Source organism: Callospermophilus lateralis, chromosome 3, assembly GCF_048772815.1.
Source record: "Callospermophilus lateralis isolate mCalLat2 chromosome 3, mCalLat2.hap1, whole genome shotgun sequence".
Lineage (NCBI taxonomy): Eukaryota > Metazoa > Chordata > Mammalia > Rodentia > Sciuridae > Callospermophilus > Callospermophilus lateralis.
In genome coordinates this window covers 169,266,495-169,287,390 of record NC_135307.1, presented here as the reverse complement: position 1 = coordinate 169,287,390, position 20,896 = coordinate 169,266,495, and the positions used below count along the sequence as shown (strand labels likewise).

The following is a 20,896-nucleotide window of genomic DNA, read 5'->3' as shown; positions in this document are numbered from 1 at the left end:
CTCAAGAAATTACCATAGGGCAAGTAAACAAAACCTCTTAAAACAAGATAATGTAAGTTCGTGCAGAGTTAGAATTGAACTGCATGACATATCCCCAGTAAGTCCATTAAGGTTTTTGGTGAAACTAAAGGTGTGGTCAGAGGGGCAGACCTGGAAGCTGACCCTGGAAGGCTGCACGCAAAGAAAAAAATACAAAGATCTAGTTGAGAAAGAAGGCCCAGAAAGCAGCTGTCATTGTCCTGAGGAAGCATGGTCAAGCACAAGGTAAAAATGGTGGTGGAGGAGGAGACAGAACAGTTTGGAGCCCCATGAAGCATCCCTGAAGATATACCTTGCAAACCCAACATCTGAGCACATGGACTTGCAAAACTTACTGATTAAGGAATGGTCCATGTTACCAAATGACAATTTGCAAAGTTAATATACTTTTGACATATTTTCACTCGTTCATTGCAAAAACAATCTTAAATTGCATGTAAACTTTCAGGAACCCATCAAAAGCAAGTTTCATTTATAATGTAGCTGTAATTACATATTTTGTGACTACAGCAAGTTATGGTTTAGATCTGGAATGTCCCCCAAAGGCTCATGTGTTGAAGATTTGGTCCCCAATTCAGTAATGTTAAAAGAAATGGGGATTTGGGGAAGTGACTGGATCATGAAGGCTCTGACTTCATCAATGGATTAATCCATTGAGGGATTCATGGATGAATGGATTATTGGGAGATGGTGAACACAGTAGGTGGTGGAACCTGATTGGAAGTATTGGATACTTGGGGATTGTATCTTACTCCTGGGGGCTTCTTCTCCTTTTCCTCCTCCTCCTCTGCTTCTGCTTCTTATTCTCCTTCTCCTTCATTTTATTCTTCTCTCTTTCCATTTCTTGGCTGCCATGAACTTCCTCCTCCATGCTCTTCCACCATGATGTTGTTCTGCCTCACCTCAGATCCAAACCAATGCAGCTAGCCCACCATGGACTGAAACCTCTGAAATTATGAGCTGAAATAAATCTTTCTTCTTTTTTATTTTAACTTTTTGCTACTGGGGATTGAACCCAGGGAAATTTTACCATTGAGCTACTGTGAGGATGGCCTAAGGCCTGAGCCTAAGCAACTCCATTTTTAAAACTCCAGTTTGAAACCTGCAGCCTCACCAGGCATGCCTAACAGAGCCCTCCAGTGTGGCCCTCAGGCACAGACAAGTCACTTCTCCCCGCCCTGACAAACTCAGAGTGAAGTCTCTAAGGGAAAGGCTCCAGATAAGAGGAAAAGGTGAAAAGATCAGGTTGGAGACCAACAAGACCAGATGTTTTAACCCCAGGGTAAATGATGTAACTGAGAGACCCAGTGACAGCTGATAAGGATTGAAGGGGGGGGTCAAAAGCCCCAAACTTTGGTATAAATAATACAGCAAATGAACATTCAGCCAGCCAACAATGATGCCCTCACGCTGAGAGCCTGATGAGGACCTGGACTGATATCCCTACACTTTTCATCATTTACTGATCCTCTGCATTTTCCCACTGTTCTCAAACTCCATAACCATATCTTGACCCTGGTGAGAGCTATGACTTCTCCCTATGACCCTCTCCTCCACCGGCCATCAGCTCTACCCCAGGAGAAGCCTGCCTTGGTTCCTGATCTGATCACCACAGTCTGAGTGAGTGTGCATCTGCTGGACTAAAAGCCTAAGGCTTGAGACTTTTGATCTGACACTTGAACTTAGCCTGCAGAGGGAATGTCTGTCATGAGCCCGTCATGATTAAGTGTTTACAGAACTTAGAATTAATCTAGAATTGATTGCTGTGAATTGATTATGTCTATTGCAGTGCCAAGTATTAAGGAATGTCGTTTTCTTGATTAAGAACCTATAGAGTGAAATGGTATGGAGTGATTTGAGTGAATAAAGCATTGACAAAAGCAGAAGCATGTGACTCTTTCTCTCCCTTGACTGCATAAGTCGCACCTTTTGCCCATCACAACAACTACATCCCCATTTTTTTTTTTTTTTCATTTTGAGACAGAGTCTTCCTAAGTCGTTGAGGCTGGCCTCAAAATTGATCCTACCTCAATCTCATAAACATCTGGGACTACAGGCATGTGCCACCATGCTCAACAAATCGTCCCTTCTTTAAGTTGTTTTTGTCAGATATTTTGTCACAGTGATAAAAAGCTGACTAACACACAGCATCAGTAAATCAGACTTTTCTTGAGAGAAATCAGGGAAGAAAGTGCAAGGGGAGACATGTCTCCAATCTAAATGCTTCTTTATTTTTATTGCCCCCAGTAAGACTGATACAGGTGAAGTTTCCAGTTGCAGGAGAATGGATTCTGGGCATCTTGAACAAAGAATTGAGCAAGACACACAGAAGGAACATTTATTGATGGTGAAAGTTAAAGTGGAGCCTAGTGGGTCAAGCCAGAGAGTGGTTTGCGTCCTATGTCTGGGCAAGTCTTGTCTGAGCTGCGCCTTGGTCCCCTCTCTGCATGGACCCGATTGAATGAAGACCTTGCCCCATTTGTTCCCATTGGTTACTTTATTTTTACCTAATTAGAATACAGAACCTGTGGCAGGCGTTGCCATGGTGATAAGCCCTCAGGGGGTGCAGTTGTCATGGTAATGGGACCTATTGTAAACAGGGACATAATGACTCATCTGTCTTGTGCTCCAGCTGGCAGTTTTCCTTGTACCCTGTCTCTGCCATCTTGATGCCCCAAATGCCTACCTCAAGACAAGTAAAGATCTGGGAATAGAGTGTTAGAGTACTAGCGACAGATTTGGATAACACCTGGGTCCCCTGCCTCAGGATACCCAGGGCCTTCCCACCCGACAGATGTACTGTGCCAAGCAGAAGTGAAAACACTCTCTCTTCCTCCTTCCCTGTTCTGCTACAATCCCAGTGGCTTCTAAGGTTCCTGTGGTAAAAAACCTTTCCATGTTAAAACCACAGCATCCTGTGCATAGGACTCAGAACTTTGTCCACAGGGACTGGCACAAGACAGGCAAAGACAAGGAACAAATTTCTTTGCTACTAGGCCAAGTTTTGCTGGTAAATTTTTTCACCCTTTAGATGATCTATCTTCCTGGGGCTTATGGCAGCAAGACCCACCAAGGCTCCAGGCCCCTGACTCCTCTGCCACCCAGAGCTAGACATAACTCTAGCTAAAGCTGAGGCTCCCTCCTGGGCCCTCCCTTCCCACATGTGGCTACTCCCCAGTGCAATAGCCATGCAGAAAGAAACCCTATGAAAAGCCATGAGGATCCATAAAACCCCCAAAAGAGTAAGCTAGAGTCAGGGGCCTACCTTCTTAGGCTGCACCTGAGAAGATATGACCGCCTTCCGAGAAGAACAACATCAACATGGAAGAAATATTTTTTAAAAGCAAAGCAAGGATGTTTTGACAAAGGATGCCAGAAAAAGATGTGAAATACAGAAAATATCACATTCCCTGCGCTGCACCATACCCCAGAACAGCCCTGGGAAAGCAGAAGACTGTTCAAATCCTTTTATCCTTATAATAGGTTCACCAGCCATATGCTGATTTTAAAGTATTCTATTTCCCACTAGGAATGACTTACCAGCTAGCAACAGAAGCATTCCTGAAGCCCAAAGGGCCTCTCAGTGGTCATGCTATCCAGCTCTAATCTTGTACTGCCTAGGTGATCTAGCTGCATTTCTACCCCTCATCTCTGCAGAGCTGGATCTAGGATGGTTGTCAGAAGGACCTCCAGACAACCTCTAACTTCATTATAATCTCATCTGCATGCTAAATGGCACCCCCACACACCACCACCACCCTCCACCCCACCCCCACACACAGCACCCAGACTGTTGACAACTGCCATGACCACAACTGGAAAGAACCATAAGAGAAGTGAAAAGAGGTAGCATCTGAATTACCAGAAAATGAATATTATTCCCCTTTATTAACCTGTTATTCCCCACACCGCTCCCCCACCCCAATCCCCACCCCTTCTTTTTTTCCTTATGTAGTTCTAGGAATTGAATTCAGTGCTTTATACATGCTAGGCAAGTGCTGTTCCACTGAACTATATCCCTAGCCCTCCCCCTCATTTCTTTTACCCTATATATAAAACCTCTTGACCCCCCAAGAGTCAAGAAGTTGATTTGTGAGTCTATCTCCACGTCTAATTTTGGCCAAGAATAAAAATCTCCTGGGAATTGAATCCAGGGGTGTTCTACTATGAACCAAATCTCCTAGATCTTACTATTTTTTATTTTGAGGCAGTCTCTCAAAATTGTCAAGGTTGGAATCGAATTTGTAATCCTTCCTCCTCAGCCTCCAGAGAGCTGAGATTACAAGTGTGCACCTCTTCACCTGGAATTTGGCAGATTTTTTTTTTTATACTGGGGATTGAATCCAGGGGTGCTTTACTACTGAGCTCCATCCCCAGTCCTATTCATTTTTTATTTGGAGTCAGGGTCTCACTAAGTCACTGAGGCTATCCTCAAACTTGTAATTTCAGCCTCCCCAATCACTGGGATTGCAGGTATACATTACTGAATCTGGCACAAGGCAGATTTTTTTAAGTAGCCACAGATTCTTTGATACTCCTCCCATCGAGAGATGGGGGTCCATGTGTCCTCCCCTTGAATTTGGGTTGGTTTGTGACAATTTTGGTCAATAGCATACAGTTGAAATGATGCTCTGTGACTTTCAAGTCTGGGTGGGAAGTGGCAATGTTGCTTCCATCTTATTTACTGAAACACTCAGTAAATGTAAGAACTACATCTAAGCCAAGAATGCTATGCTATAAGGACACCAGAGCACACGGAGCACACAGAGCACACCCAAGCACCCCAGTGCCACTCCCACAGTGAATGAGCTTTCTGATGATTCCAACCCTTAGCTATCCAGGAATTACCAAACTTGGAGTCTTCACAACTGAGACCCCAGCTATCATGAGGCAGAAGCAAGTCCCTACTGTTCTACTCCTTGTCTGCACAATCCATGGGCACAATAAAATGGTGGTTCTTTTAAACCACTAAGTTCTGGGGTAGCTGCTAAGAATGGTATACAAGGCAGTCGACCCCTTTGGTTACCTAATTCATCATACAGAGAGAGAAAATTTTTTTGCATTTTGAGCCATTTCCAGGTGAGAAAATAACAGTCAGCCAGTAGATTCATGATTCTTTTGGGAAAAAGCTGGGTTTTGATGTCCTCCTAATAACCAAGCTTTATAGAGCCCCTTTTGCCAGGGGAAGCCATCCACTTGCCCAGTCTGATCTGTTCATCCAGAAGGTAAGTCCCTAAAAGTATTGTCAATCACCCAAGAAGACAATTTGGATGTCAAACAACCACCTGCACTGCTGCCAAATGCTCATTTCTTTTTTCTGCTATTATTATTATTTTTCTTTACTGGTGATTGAAGCCAGGGCCTTACATATGCTACACAGGCACTTTACCACTAAACTATATGCCCAGCACTTTATTTTTGTATTTTGCCCAAAGTGGCCTCGAACTTGCATCCTCCTGTCTTAGCTCCCCAATAGCTGGGATTACAGGCAGGAGCCACTGCTCCTTCTCCTAAGGCTCACTTCTAACTGGCCACAATCTTGTTTTCCCTGTTACTGAATTATCTCTATCCCAAGGCCATATTTCCAGCCCTCTCATTTCCCCTTCCCAGCAGACCTGTCCAGTGCCCACCTACCTTCACCTAAATATCAAGCAGACACACACACCCTTTCACATCAAAGCTACAATTCTCCTGGCGCCTTCCTTCCCTCACCACTCATTTCTTCCCACTTGAGTGATGGCTCCTGAGATAACAAATATTAATCCAAATCCTGTTTTAAGTGGGTGCCTTAATGTTCTTAAACCTCTTTTTTTCCCCTGTTGTTCTTAAACCTCTTAAACTTTTTGTAAGCCTCTTGCCCATAATGTGAGCCTAGATGTCCTGTTTTTCCCAGAACAGTCCTAGTTTATGCCCCTTTCCTGTTCAAAAGTGCCTTAATGTAAGCAAGTTTATATGGCCTGCCCAACTAACCCTGTCCTTTCACTTTAAGCCTGGCCCTCCTTCAAATGAGACAACCTACATCTCCTTTCCTCTTTTTTGTTTCTAATTTAAATTTAAATTTTCCTGTACTGGGTATTGAACCCAGGGTTCCTCTACCACAGAGCTTCATCCCCAGGACTTTTTATATTATATTGTAAGACAGGGTCTGGCTAAGCTGCCCAGGCTACCATTGGAACTTGCAAACCTACCTCAGTCTCCTGAGTAGCTGGGATTACAAACCTGCAGCTCAGCAATGGCATCTAATTTTTAGCAGGAATCTTGAGCAAGAACATATCTTTTACATCATATAAACTGCCTCAGGTCATGTGCAGACTTGTTAAATGTATTACATGTTTTTCCTCTCTGTCAATGTCATAATTCATATCATCCCCTTTGTATGTGAGGAGCAGAAAGTGAAATGGGGGGTGGGGGAAAGTAATGGCCAATGTCCTTTCCAGGTCTCAAATTTTAAGGATTTAAGTAAAACATATAAATTTGGGGCTCAATCCAGGCTAGCCAATTATCCTCTTTAGAAATTTCTGGTTACCCAAAATTCCAGAGATTGCTTTCTCATTCTGTATGTAAACCTTTCATATTCTCGAGTTTCCATTATATAACGGAGAGCTGGCCGAATCATTAAAGATATTTTTTTTTATAGTCAATGAGCAACGTCAGGAAGCGATGACACCGGGAGGCGTACCACCTGATGCAAGTGTTTAAGCGAATCTCAACACGTTTTATGTGGTGACTCATTCCCCGCCCTGCTCTGCAGTCCGGCACCCTTTAAGGTAAAGCCGGACGCCTGCCCAGAGCCAGGGAGCGTGCGCTGGGCGGCGAGGTAATTGGTCCCCGCACGGACCTCCGCCTGCGAGCGCCGCCGCCTCCCTTTCCCGCCCCCCCGCCCCGCCTGCGCCCTGCGCGTCGCCCGCTCCCTGCGCCAGTTGCTGACAGCCGCGGCGCTGCGAGCTTCTCTCCGAGCTTCCGAGGCAGGTAAACACCCAGCGCGGCCGGGGGCGGGATCCTAGAAACTCCGGCGGGGAAGCCGCGAAGGCCGAGAGTGAGGCCCTGGGCCTGGGAGTCCAGGCGCACAGCTGGGGGAGGTCCCCGGCGGACCCTGGCGGTGGGAAGGGGCTGGGGCGCCCGGAGCGCGCGTGGCGCGTCTGAGGCCTGCCCTGTGTTTGTCTCTTCGGATGAAGCTGCTTGGCTTGGCTTTTAGGTTTAGGAAAGCTCCCCCCTCCTTTTTTTCGGGATGGGAGAGGGGGCTGGCGGAGCCCCTGTGGAGGGACGTTGGTGCTACAGAGGTGTCTGCCTGATCGCTTCTCCTACCCCACCCGGCTGCGGGATGGGCGAGACGCGCGACCCTCGGGCCGCTGGGGAAGTAGGGGAGGGATAGAGATAATTCAGTAACAGGGAAAATGGGGAGGGCCGCAAACGTTGGGAGAGGCCAGGCCCCTGGGGGACGCGGAGCTCTTGACTCCTTGCCAGTTAGTCTCCTTCGGAGCCGGAGGGCAGACGCCAGGATGCCCCTTGGCCAGGACGGACTGCTCCCCGATGCCCAGAGGGTAGTGAGGAGACTGGGTACGCGGGCGCCTGCTCCCGGCCTCCCCCCGAGCCGTTGAGCGCCCCCCGGGAGTCCGCGGCACCCCCCATTTCTGGCCACAGAGACTGTACCGGGGGAGGCCGCAGCCCCGCCCCTTTGGCATCCTCCTGGGGACCCAGCCACGCGCACGGGGGCGGGGCTTCATATAGGCTCCGCCCTTCATTTGCAAAGCCGGCGTCGCCCGGGTTCCTGGGGTTGGGGGTCTGCAACCCGGCTTTGGGCTTTGGGGGCTGGGCTCTCCGTCCTACCCCCACAGCGGACCTTCAGCATCGTTTTTTACATTCTCTCCTGCTCTTCAGAAGGGACAGAACTGGGCCATCCGTGGGGCTGCAAGGGAGGAGCCCGTGGCCCGCGGATAACCAGCCTCTGCCACCTGAGAAGCAGACTCCTTCACGTTTCCTTTCGTTATGAAACAGTGTGGGGGGCGGGGGATTCATTTCTACTGTCTTTGATTTTTTTCCTCCATCTCTGTAGTAGATCAGCAAACATAATTTTTACCGCGTAATTCCATGGCCATCACATCCCATCCTCCTCATCGGAAAGTCAACTGCTTTCTATTTTTCGGTGTCATGCACAGTGAAATGCAATTTCATGGCTGCTTAATTTTCTTGTAGTTATAGTATCATGGCTTAATAAACAGTTCCCCAGGTGCTGAACGTTTGAGGTGTTCCTCTTTTCCTTATACAAAATTCCAGATAGACAGAATTACAAAACTCCAGAGAGATAGAATTAAAGATTTGTATAAATTTTAGTCATCTGAAAAATAGGAACAGAAAATTGAATAAATGTCAGACATTTAGAAAAATCAACTATTCTCCCAGATTTGAAAAAAAAAAAAAATGTCATCAAGGAAAAGGAATGATTTTATCTACACAAATACTGAGAAGCTCTCAAAAACCAGAATCAGAAAGGAAGCAGGGTAGCTAGAATGGAATTTGTATGTTATTTGTACCTGACACAAGCTTTCTATACTTGTGAAAAGAAAATATCAGGGTTATAATAGATAAATAGTGAAATGATGAGTCATTTACATAATAAAATGCAAATTGAAGCAAATTTAGGTTACCATTTTACATCTGTTAAAGAAAACAGTGACGGCAAGCCCTGTTGCTGGAAGGCTGCCTGAAACTTTTGACTATTCAGACATCCGGGCAAGTGGCAGGGCTTTCTGGTTAGAAATATGGCTTTGCAACCCACTTTGTGACTTTGGGCAGGTTACCTGATTTCCTGACCCTCCTTTGCCCATTCATAAAAAGGAGAAAATGATGTTCTTCCAGGCATAGTTACAAAGATTAACCATCTGCTGAAAACTGACCTTTGGTACCCATACTTTGTTCTATATCCTAGTCACACCCACTGGAGACAGTGTGAATCAATACAGACCTTTTATAAAACAATGTGAAGATGCATTAGTTGGAAGCTGTGACCCAGAAATTCCTGGGAATTTACCTGCAATGGAAGAAACAAACAAGGAAAAAAAAAAAACAAAACATGCAGGCACCTATTCCAAGCAGAATGATCTAAAATTAGAACCGGGAAGCAACTAAAATGTGTAACAGCAGGACAGCTAAGAAAAATGACACATTAACTGAAAGGAACATTATGTAACCATCAAAAATCTTGATTTGAAGCCAGTGATAGATGGGGCCAGGAGCTCATGCATGAATACATGGGTAAAAATATGAAAGGGAAAGCATAGAAAATGAAAGTGCCAAAAGAAATTATACATGATTCTAATTTTTTGTTGTTGTTGATATATTGCTTTCACTAGCTAATGTTATTGAACCCTGGGACAGGTTTTTGGTTTGTTTGTGTGGTCTTGGAGATTGAATCTAGGAGTAGCCTACCTCTGAGCTACATTCCCAGCACCTCCCTCCTTTTTTCAAATAATTTTATTTTGAAATAGGCTCTCAATGAGTTGCCCAGGTGGCCTTGACTTTGCAATCCTCCTGCCTCAGCCTCACAAATAACTGGGATTGCAAGTAAGAGCCACCGTAAGAGCCACCGCACCTGACTCAGTTTCAGATTCTAAAATGAAATGGACCCACAGTTTTCTGTGTGTTGGAAAAAGAGGGAGAGATCATTATCATGTTTGCTTCTTAGAATAAAACATTTTTAGCTGACCCTGTTTCCTTTCTCAAATGCTATTCATTTTTTTCTCACGATGATGTATTACTGGTTTAGTAATCTGTGTATTAGGTTTTTCTTTAAGAATCACTTCTTGGATTCATTTATCAATTCTAGTTTTTCATTGTTGTTTTTAAAGACTCCTGAATATACCTCAAACTGAACAATTTCAGCCAGGCCGAAGCATTCTGTCTTCATAGAGGCACCAGTCCAGTTTAGGTAAGTCACAACAGATTGTACCCTGTAAAATCTCTTTCGTCTTGTAATGGTTGAAAGTCACCAACTGTCACGGCAAATCCCAGTCTATAATCACAAGCCCTTGCTCTAGAGGCCATTTGGTAATGTTTATCTTACACCTCATTGCATTATTGTTTCACGTAAAGTCAGCTTGATTTGGTTGAGCAAGAACCACCATAGCTTTCTTTGGAATTATGCTGAATTGTGTAAGGGAACAAGTATTTTTAAAATAACATAATAAAAAGCACAACAATAAAATAAACATCTCTGCATCAAATTGGCACTAATAGGACTCTCAACCAACTGAGAAAGCCAAAGCCCAGGTTTTTCTCAACTATAGTTTTAACTTACGTAGTCCATTCTCCCTTTTCAGATCTTATTTCTAATTCCAAGGCAACTATATCAGCTGTGAACTGCTGCATATTAAACATTCAACACATGTCTGTATCTAACCTGGGGATGGCTACAGCATTACAAAATAACCCTAAGTGAAGAGTGTATGCAGCAATTCTTACAGTTGGAAGAGTTTTTGCCTCAGTTTGTTAATCCTGTTGTCCTACTATATTCTTCTTCCTGCAGCCATAGTACTGTATGATCACTTCAAGGGAGACATGCCCCTTTTAGGAAGAAAAGTATCATAACGTTAAGTGTTGCATGCCTGAGGACCTAACTGCAAGCCTGGCTAGGAATGCCAGTTTGCTAGGAAGCTTCCGGAATTCTGTTGCTGGAACTCTTGGGGTTGTGGCAATCTTGTTCCTTAAGTGATTTTAGTAATTTTTTTGGGGGGAGGGGTAATTCTTATTGAACCTGAGGTGCTTAACCATTGAGCCACATCCCTAGGCCCCCCCACCTCTTTCTGAGATGGGATCTAAAAAAAAAAAAAAAAATCTCTGCATCAAATTGGCACTAAGTTGCTTAGGGCCTCACTAATTTGCTGAGGCTGGCCTTGAACTTGGGATCCTCCTGCCTCAACCTCCCAAGTTGTTGAGATTATAGGCATGCACCACTGAATCTGGCTGTTCTTCAAGTAATTCTGATGATGGACGAGGTTGGGGGCCCTTTGTCCTACTTAATACAGAGCTGGATCTCAAGGTGCCAGTAAAAAAAAATAAAAATCCCTATCCTAATTATTTTTCCAAAATTTTGTATGGCTTGCGTCAAATTTAAGGATCAGTGACTTCAAAACCTTAAAAAATGTGACCTGTTATTTCTATTTAACTCAAGAAAGAACAGGAAATTTCCTCAAGAACAATGAGGGATGGGAATGCTGTTTATTCTCCCCACTTCCGGAGCCAATTAAACTTCAGGTTATTACGTGTTATTCTGATTTATCAGAAGTTTGACCGATGACACACTTCCTTAATGGTATTGAAGGCCATTAAGACCACTAAATTTTGATCTCAGCCCTATTATCTTGGGTTATTATGACCTTGAGACAAGTTCTTTCCAGCTCTGGCCAGTCCCCATCAATAAATGAGAATAAGCTGGGTGCAGTGGTGTATACATCTAATCCCAATGACTAGGAAGGCTGAGGTAGGAGGATCACAAGTTTGAGGCTAGCCTCAGCAATTTAGCAAGACCCTCAACAACTTAATGAGACTCTTGTCTCAAAGTAAAAAGTTAAAAAAGGCTGGGGGTATAGCTCAGTGGTAGAATGTCCCAGGGTTAAATCCCCAGTACCAAAACAAATTAATTAATTTTTAAAAATTAAAATAAGAATAGAATCAGTGAATAATTTATGAATCTTTTCATATCTTCTCTCTGGTTCCATAACCCTGCCATTCTGCTCTTATAACCAGTGCCACATGATCTCACTGTAGCTTTGCATTCCATTACCTGGCAAACCAAATGCATTCTGCATTTTCTTCTCATTCCAAATTTTATTTGGTCCTTTTTGTTTTATTCAGTGCTGGGGAACCCAGGGCTGCGCAGCTTTTCTTATATAAATCCTACTACTTATTTTGAAGTCAAATCATAGGTATTTTGAAATATTTATTGCCGTTATGAATGGAATGTTTTCCCCACTAAATCTTCCAAATAACTACAGGAGATTTAGGGACTCGCTGGTCTTTTCTATGTTGATTTCAAAAACTGCTATCTAATGAACTCACTCATTTATTCTAAGACCATTTAGATGATTTTCATGGATTTTCAAATAGAAAATCAAACCTATATGAACTTCCAAAACAATCTAAAATATTAACAGCGATAGGTTGCATTATTGTCTTGTTTGCCACATTAATGCAAATGCCTTCCCCCCGCCTATTTTTTAAGGAAAAAAAACAATTAGAACAGGAAATGAGCTTTGTGTTTGTGCTAGCCTGTCTTGATGGAAAGGTCCTAGCCTTCTGGTTCTATACGATTATGTGTGCGCATGCACTTGAGATGGAACCCAAAGCCTGCATGTGCTAGGGACATACTCTACCCCTGAGCTACATCTCCACCCCCCATACAAACTTTCTTTTTTTCTTTTTACAGTAGTGGGAACTGAACCTAGGGGTGTTTTACCACTGAGCCACATTTTTATTTATTTTGAGACAGGGTCTCATGAAGTTTCTGAGGTCCTCACTTATTTGCTGAGACTGACCTCAAACTTATGATCCTCCTGTCTCAGCCTCCGGAGTTGCTGGGATGACCGACATGTACCACCACATGGGGCTTCTATGCAAACTTTTAAAAAAATAGCTTGAACTTTTTTTAAAGTCAGGAATAGATATTGATTTAATTGAAAACTTTTTTTGACATCTGCAAAAAATTTGGGTTTCTTTTGTTTTTTCCTTCTTGAGCTGTTAAGATCTATTAAGATTTCCTGATTTTGAGACATTCTTTTATTCCTAAAATAATCCTTACTGTTCACAGTGTATTCTTCTTTTACTAAACTATTAAAATTAGTTTTATGGTCTTTTCCATGGATGTGAAAATATCCCTATTACTGGAGGGGAGGCTGTGTAGCTGAATGCCAGCCTTCATACTAAGGATTGAATCTTTTCTCTCTCTCTCTCCCTCTCTCCCTCTCTCTGCGCGCAGTAGTGGAGATTGAACCCAGGGCCTCAACATGGTACACAAGTGCTCTACTATTGAGCTACAGGTCTTTTCAAATTTTATTTAGAGACAGGGTCTCACTAAATTGTCCAGGTTGACCTCAAACATGTGACCCTCCTTTCTCAGCCTCCTGAAGGTTGTTGGGATTACAGTTTGGGCCACTTTGCCCAGCAAGAATTTTAATCTTGTCCCTTTATCCTATTGGTTATAAACCCTGTGTCTCAGGTAAATATGTCCAAATGTTTATCTCTCCTCCTTTCCAGATTCTTTAAACAATTGCCTAACTCTCTCTCACTTGATCCTCCCACTTGAATATCTTACAGATATGGCAAAGTTTATGTGTCTAAACTAATACTCACAGTTAGGTTTGCCCAGCTCTGGTGTTCCTCTGGTTTCTCCTATTTCAGAGATGGTATCACTACCATATCACAGGTTATGAAAGCCACAAGCCTGGGCAACTCTCATTCCTCTGTCTGCTCTATCAGCAGGTCTTATGGGTTCTTTCTGCAAAATGCATCTCATTTATTAATAGCTCATCAACTACATCCCAGGCATGCCACCATCTTCCTTCAGTAATTTTCTAACTGGTCTCTCCATTTCCTTTTTTGTCCTGCTAAACCTTCTTCTTTATACTACAGTAGGATGAGCTTTTTTGAAAACACAATTCTATGGTGTTATTCTCCTTCTAAGACCTTTACCCACTTTTCCAATTTCAGCAGTCTACTTTTCCTCTTATTTCATAAGACTAGATGCTCAATATCTTTTTTGGTCTTCGAACCCACTAAGCTCAATATCTCACTCATCATTGTGTCCTTGGCCCCTCGCATAATTCTACAATCTTAGAAGAAATTCAAAATATGTATAAAACTCATTGTATGTCTCCATTTTGTTACTATAATGAAATACCCTAGGCTAGGTGACTTATAAAGAAAATAGGTTTGTTAGTTTACAAATCTAGAGGTGGAAGGGTGTGCTCCCAGCATCAGTTTAGCTCTGGTGAAAGCCTCATAGTGGATGGCCCCCCCAATGGAAGGAACGTGTGTGAGAAGCAACTCACTCTCCAGAGAACTAATCCATACCCATAGGAGTTCCCCTAATCCTTTCTGGGGGCAGCATCTCCAGTGGCCTAAGGACCTCTCACTAGTCCCCACCTCTTAAAGGTTCTGTTACCTCCCAACATTGCCACAATGAGGATCAAGCCTCCAACACATGAACCCTTGGGGGACAAACCACATCCAGACCATGGCAGGAGTCAGTAAGTTTCCATACTATAAACATTATATTACTAGATAGATGGATAGTTCTGTTGATGTTTTGGGGTTTGTTGTTTTATTTTGTTTTGCCGTACTGGAGACTGAACCCAGATGCTCTTATCACTGAGCTACGTTCCCTGCCCTTTTTCTTTTATTATTTGAGACAAGTACTCACTAAGTTGCTGAGGTTGGCCTCACATTTACTATTCCCTGCCTCAGCATCCTGAGTCACTGGGATTATAGATGTGTACCACAGTGCCCAGTATAATATATGATTTTTGACCACTTTTTTCTCCATTTTTCTTTGCTTATTGGTCAATTCTAGTTTTATTTCCCCCCACCCCTTTTCCTTTTCCTTTTTGCAGTACTAGCCATTGGATCCAGGGCCTTGTACATGCTAGGCCAGTGCTTTTCTGTTAAGCTACATTCCCCAGCCCTTTTTATTTTATTTTTGAGACAGCCTCATTAAGTTGCTCAGGGAGGCCTCAAACTTGGGATCCTTCCACTTCAGCTTCTTAAATAACTGGGATTACAGGCATGTACCACTTCACCCATCTTCTATTTCTTAAAACAAATAGCATATACTAGTTATTACATAAATATATGTCAAATGGGTTAGTTCCGAAGTTGACTTTTGTAATTTATATTTTAATGGGAAGGCCATCCATCTCACACAGATTTTTACTTCGTAAAACAAACAGTATACAGTAATTTGTTGTCCTTTCAGAACCTCCTTTTTGTTTCCCCTTCTCATTTTCAATATAGAGCTGGCCATAGATTTAGCATCTGAACTGTGACACTTTGAACAATGGAAGAGGCAATATGTTTGTTTGGTTGGTTGGTTGTAGTACTGGGGATTAAACCCAGGGACACTCAACTGCTGAGCTCTCTTTGTTTTAAGACAGAGTCTCTCTAAGTTGCTGTGGGTCTTGCTAAGTTGCTGAGCCTGCCTCAGACCTTCCAGGGCCCTCTCTCACCACCTTTCTCCATTCTGAAAACCTCTGTGCCTGGTTTTTCTCCTCTGTGCCTTTGTCACTGTGGGTATCATTGCCTGGTCCTGTGTCTTCATGAGCTTACAGAGCCCTAACTCTTTCTGTGTACGTGTGTGCTACTGGGGATTTAACCCAGGGCCTCAGCATGCTAGTAAAGCACTCTACCACTGAGCTGCATCCCCACTGAGCTACATTTAACTCTTACAGCCTTAATAGGAAGCAAGGCCCAGCTCAGTGTGATTCCCCTGCAGCCTCCTCTTCCTGCCGCCTCCCATTTCCAGTCATACTATATCTCTAGCCAGCCAGTCTGCCACTGTGTCCAGCACATAAAACAAATGTTTGATTTATTGAATTGATGCTGTCAGCTGGCCATTGGAGAGAAGAATAGTTCGTGAATTTATAAATATGATCCTCTTTAGATAGCCATTGCCAATACTTTATAGTTTGCTGAGTCCTTACACTCCAATATAGAGCAGTTTTCATGGTCTTTCATTCGTTCAGCATCTATTATGAATCAGGCGCCAAGTCCAGGGACATTCTGTGAACAGAACCAAGCCGCTGCCCCGGAAGAGCCTCTGCTCCAGTGGAGAAGATGAACAATAGCGACAGTAAATAGTGTGCCCGGTAGCCTTGACAGCTCTGGAAGGAATCGAAACAGAGAAAGGAGATAGGATGGGGTGCTATTTCAGGCAGTTGATGTGAAGAGCAACACTAAGATATTTGAGCAGACTTGAGCACCTGAGTAGCAGTAGCAAGTGCAGAGGCACAGAGAAAGTGGTTTGCTGGTTGGTTTGAGGAGCAGCAGGAGGCTGTGGAGAGGAGGTCAGTGGAGCCAGGCCCTGTGACCCAACCGGCATGGTCAGGACTTTGCATTTTATCCTGAGTACAAAGGAGTGTCACTTGAGGGCAAGGGAATGGCACCATGTAACTGCAGTAGGGGCCAAGGGAGAAGCAAGGAGGTTAGATGGGAGGCTGGGAAGGACTCAGGCGAGAAGTGATGGAGGCTTCAGCCAAGACTGTCATGTTGGAACATGTGAGAAGCCAAGGTGCTTAGGATTCTTGTCAAGGTGGAGCTAATTAGATTTGCTGATAGAGTCGATGTATGCTGTAAAGAGAAAATTCAAGAATAACCCCAAGGTATAGTCTGGGTTTGGCTCACTGGGGTAAAGAAGGAAGGGGTTGACCTAAAAACGTTTCAGACTGTGAACTGTTAATTGAGGAGATGGTTCCCTGGGGTGTGTGAGCAACATGGAGGCCGAGAGCTGGACCCCATGAGATGATGAGTGGATCTGGGAAGGAGGCCTGCAGAGGGTGGGGTGGGAACAGGAATGGGGCTCCCCAAATCCAAATTAGTAAGATCTGAATACTTTAATTTGGCTTGTGATTTTCAAATATATTTTGATTTACTTATGACCACCAGCACTTCCAATTTTAATATGTTAGTAGAAACATAAGCATAAACAAATAAATGAGTTATATTTATTTTTCTTAATAATTCTCATGACTAGTATCCAGTTTAGTTGTAAATTCTGCAGGATATTAAAACAAACTTTATCTTTTTTTTTTTAAATTTGAAGATAATCTCAGCACTGTGAACAAGATGGTATATGCCATTTTAGATCTTGGGGCACACAGTGATATCTTGAAGATATGATTTGATCTGGGCTACAGTAGATCCTGTTTAATAATCATTCTACTTTGCCTTTTACCTTTGTTCTTGGAACTTAGCTCTCAGTAAATGAGATTTATAATTTGATGAAGAAACATTCTAAAATGGGTCATAAATTGTGATCCAGGATGTTTGGTTCACTGTTGATTTATATACTGTGCTTTTATAATATAAAGTATTTATTTCCTACCAAAAATTGGAAGAAAAGAAATCATTCATAAAACGTTAAATACTGACATAAAACTCAGTCACCAAGTGTGTGATTGCACTTCTGTGAACACTGCCCAAGTGTCAACAGCCCCACCTGTCTGTTTGTCTGTCTATAGAGAGAGCGATGAATTTACAAATGGGCTTGCAAAATCCTGGATGTTTCCTATTTCTAGTAAAATTGTACTTAGAATTCCTTTGAGGAAGTTATTCTTGGCATTTGTATGTTCAGGGGATATTAATTCTTTAACTTAACAAGTATCTATTGTGTCCTGCTCTGTGCCAGGCACTGCCCCAATCTCCAAGAACACAGCCACAAACAAGAGGCACTTGCTCCCTGCCTACATCCCTGCAGAGGAAATAAGACACTGGGCCTATGTTTTTCAGTTTTTTAATTCCTGCCACATCCACCTGAGGAGCTTCCTAACCAGACTCATAAACTTACACAGGCCTTAGGTTACTCCAAAGGGGATGCACCAGGGTCTTTTGATGTCCACACAGCAGCTGGGGGCTTATCTAAACCCTCAGCCCCTGCCAGTGACTGTTCAGATTCAAGGGAATAAGATCCATATCGGTGGGTAAATGATTCCCCTGGATATAGAAGGCCCATGCCCCATAGGAGCTGGTGCCCCTTATAACAGACCGATGGCACAGCTTCCAGTGTCCCTATGAGGATGTGCCTACTTCCTAGATTGACTGCTCTAAAGAAGCTCAGAGCCATGGTAAGCCCACCAGGAGTAAGTAGTTCCTCCCAGAACACATGCAGGTTACCAATTGGCAATCATTTTTATACTAAGGAACACTGCTGGCATTCTGCCTCTTTCAAGTTTCAGGAAACAGCTTGAAATTAACTTAAAGTCAAATTTGTCTTTAGAGAATGAGAATAAGTTGTGTTTCCCTTTGCTTACAATTGCTTTTATCCAGAGTGCTTCCCAGAAGCCCAGGGTGTGAGGAGTTTGTCGTTGCTGTGCCTTCATTCATAATGAGCAAACATTAGGTGGTTTCAGGGTAAATGTAGGTCACTCACGCCATGCCCTCTTCTTCATTTTGCAGATCAGTCATCATGGTGAACCCTGGCTGCTGGCTGCTGATTCTCTTCGTGGCCACATTGAGTGACATCGGCCTCTGCAAAAAACGGCCAAAGCCTGGAGGAGGGTGGAACACTGGGGGAAGCCGTTACCCTGGGCAAGGCAGCCCTGGAGGCAACCGCTACCCACCTCAGGGTGGTGGCTGGGGGCAGCCTCATGGTGGCGGAGGCTGGGGGCAACCCCATGGTGGCGGTGGCTGGGGACAACCCCACGGTGGTGGTTGGGGTCAAGGTGGCACCCATAATCAATGGGGCAAGCCCGTTAAGCCAAAAACCAGCATGAAGCATATGGCAGGTGCTGCTGCAGCCGGGGCAGTGGTAGGGGGCCTTGGTGGCTACATGCTGGGGAGTGCCATGAGCAGGCCCATGATGCACTTTGGCAGTGACTATGAGGACCGTTACTACCGTGAAAACATGAACCGTTACCCCAGCCAAGTGTACTACAAGCCGGTGGATCAGTATCCCAACCAGAACAGCTTTGTGCATGACTGCGTCAATATCACAATCAAGCAGCACACAGTCACCACCACCACCAAAGGGGATAACTTCACCGAGACCGATATTAAGATAATGGAGCGTGTGGTGGAGCAGATGTGCACCACCCAGTACAAGCAGGAGGCCCAGGCTTACTACCAAAGAGGATCCAGCATGGTCCTCTTCTCCTCCCCACCTGTGATCCTCCTCATCTCCTTCCTCATTTTCCTGATTGTGGGATGAGGAAGGACTTCCTATTTCCAAGTCGTCTTTATCTTGCTCCAGGGTCGGGAGGGGGTATCCACCTGCAGCCCTTTTAGTGGTGGTGTCTCATTTTTGCTTCTCTCTCTGTCCCCCATAGGCTATACCCTTGGCACTGATGGGCACCCAAAAATGTAGAGTAGACTTGGATGCTGTTTATTCAAGGGCCCTTTGATTGAGTCCTTCGTGGACCAAGGCTAATGCTGAGCCTGCAAGAGTATAACAGCAAATAATCACTGGTTAATCTAGGCTCATTTTTGGTCTATTGCAACAGATAAAGGCTAGAATAGATCTTAAAATGGTCCTCAAATACCTTTGCCTGAATACCTCTGGCTCTATTAGTAGCCAGAGCTCAAGGCATGAATGTCCCAGCTTAGCAATGATTTCACAGCAGTTTGGAAAACTTTTCTCATCTCTTTTAAGAAAACTTGATATTATTTCTGCCAAATTTGGAAGGGGGCCACATGATACTCATTCAAAAGAGAAAAAAAAAAAAACCAGAAATCTTCAACTCTTGGGCCACAGGCTCAGCCCTGGAGCATGTGCTGTGTTTTTGCAGAGAGCTGCGGTGACATTTTGCTTTTTGCAGTAGGGACTACACAGCAGTTGCTGAATCGGTAAATATTATTGTGACCCTATACCTCCTGCCAGAGGACATATTTGCCGGGGATGGACATAATTAACACAAGCAAAAGACTTCTGGGACTGAAAAATCCAGCCTTTGGGAATGGTGCCTTTGGAGACAAGCTCCCCTCTGGGATGTGTAGAGCATCCAAATGTGGCATTCCTTTCTTTAGTAAATAAATTGTAGATAACTAAGGCAGCAAGATTGCCTCCTAAATACTGAAGGTAATTCTTGGTTTCCTGGAAACTAGAGTGATGTTAACCATGTTTGGGTGATGCCAGGAGATGGGACTCCAAGGAAGTCTGCAAGGGCAGACCCATGATCCTCTTGGAGGATTGTGAAGTGAAAGAACGCAGTTAGCATACAAAGAAGAGCTCTGTTTCTTCATTTCTGTCCCATAATTGTTAAAACCCAGGATTAGGTTGAGTCTTCAGTTTCTGTAATTGGCTTTTGAATCAAAGAACAGGGAGACAATCTAAAAAATATCTTAGGTTGCAGATGTCAGAAATATCCATTCTAAGTGGAAAAGGAAATTCTGTAAATGTTATTTAGATAAGGTAAAGTTGTTCCCTAAATTGTTCAATATGGTCGCCCAGCAGATAAATATTACTATTCTACAATGTAATTGGCTTGCACTATATGGGTGTTTAATGTTAAATATATATATATAAAAAATATATATTGCATATGACAAACTTAGAAGTTTTGTTTAGAGCAATTAACATCAGAAATGTCTAACACATTAATGGTTTCCTGAGGTACTAAGTACTTAATACGTGGGAAAGCCTTTTTTGTGGCCCTTAGGCTTACAACGTGCACTGAATAGTTTTGTATATGAATCCAAAGTGGACACCACTAACTGGTCTTTGAAATATGCATGTACTTTATATTTTCTATATTTGTAACTTTGCATGTATTTGTTTTGTTGTATAAAAATTTATAAGTGTTTATTATCTGACTGAAATTAAACAAGAGCTAAGATGAGCACCACCCACAGAGTTTAAAGTTGTATTCATTGGTGCTGACCCTGTGCTGGTAGGATCACCTGGGGGTTGATCTGAGCCAGTGGCACTTTCAGCCTCGGGTGGTGGCTGATTACATGTACCTACTGTGATCCTGCCATCATCCTTACTTGCAATTAGGGACTAGTTTATTTCTGCTGCCTTCTCATTTTTTCCCCTGCAAGTATCTGAGTGCTCTCAGCCTTGGGTAAACTGTAAAAGTACTCTTGAGGAGGAACACAATTCACATGCTCCGGGAACATTTTTCTGTCATAGATTTCAAAATGGATTTTTGCAGTGCTG

General features: G+C 43.5%; 1 protein-coding gene across 2 annotated transcripts; it reads left to right on the top strand.

Annotated features, from left to right (window-relative positions):
- The first annotated feature begins 6,813 nt into the window (after positions 1–6,813).
- Positions 6,814–20,582, top strand: Prnp (prion protein (Kanno blood group)). Of its 2 annotated transcripts, none has more exons than XM_076848976.2 (3): positions 6,814–7,004; positions 9,885–9,964; positions 18,199–20,582. In XM_076848976.2, the coding sequence occupies exon 3, from the start codon at positions 18,209–18,211 to the stop codon at positions 18,947–18,949; it is 741 nt and encodes a 246-aa protein (XP_076705091.1). In that variant the 5' UTR covers positions 6,814–7,004; positions 9,885–9,964; positions 18,199–18,208; the 3' UTR covers positions 18,950–20,582. The 2 variants fall into 2 exon arrangements, with proteins under 2 accessions (XP_076705091.1, XP_076705090.1); XM_076848975.2 differs by having other exon boundaries at positions 6,814–7,008.
- Positions 20,583–20,896: the final 314 nt, after the last annotated feature.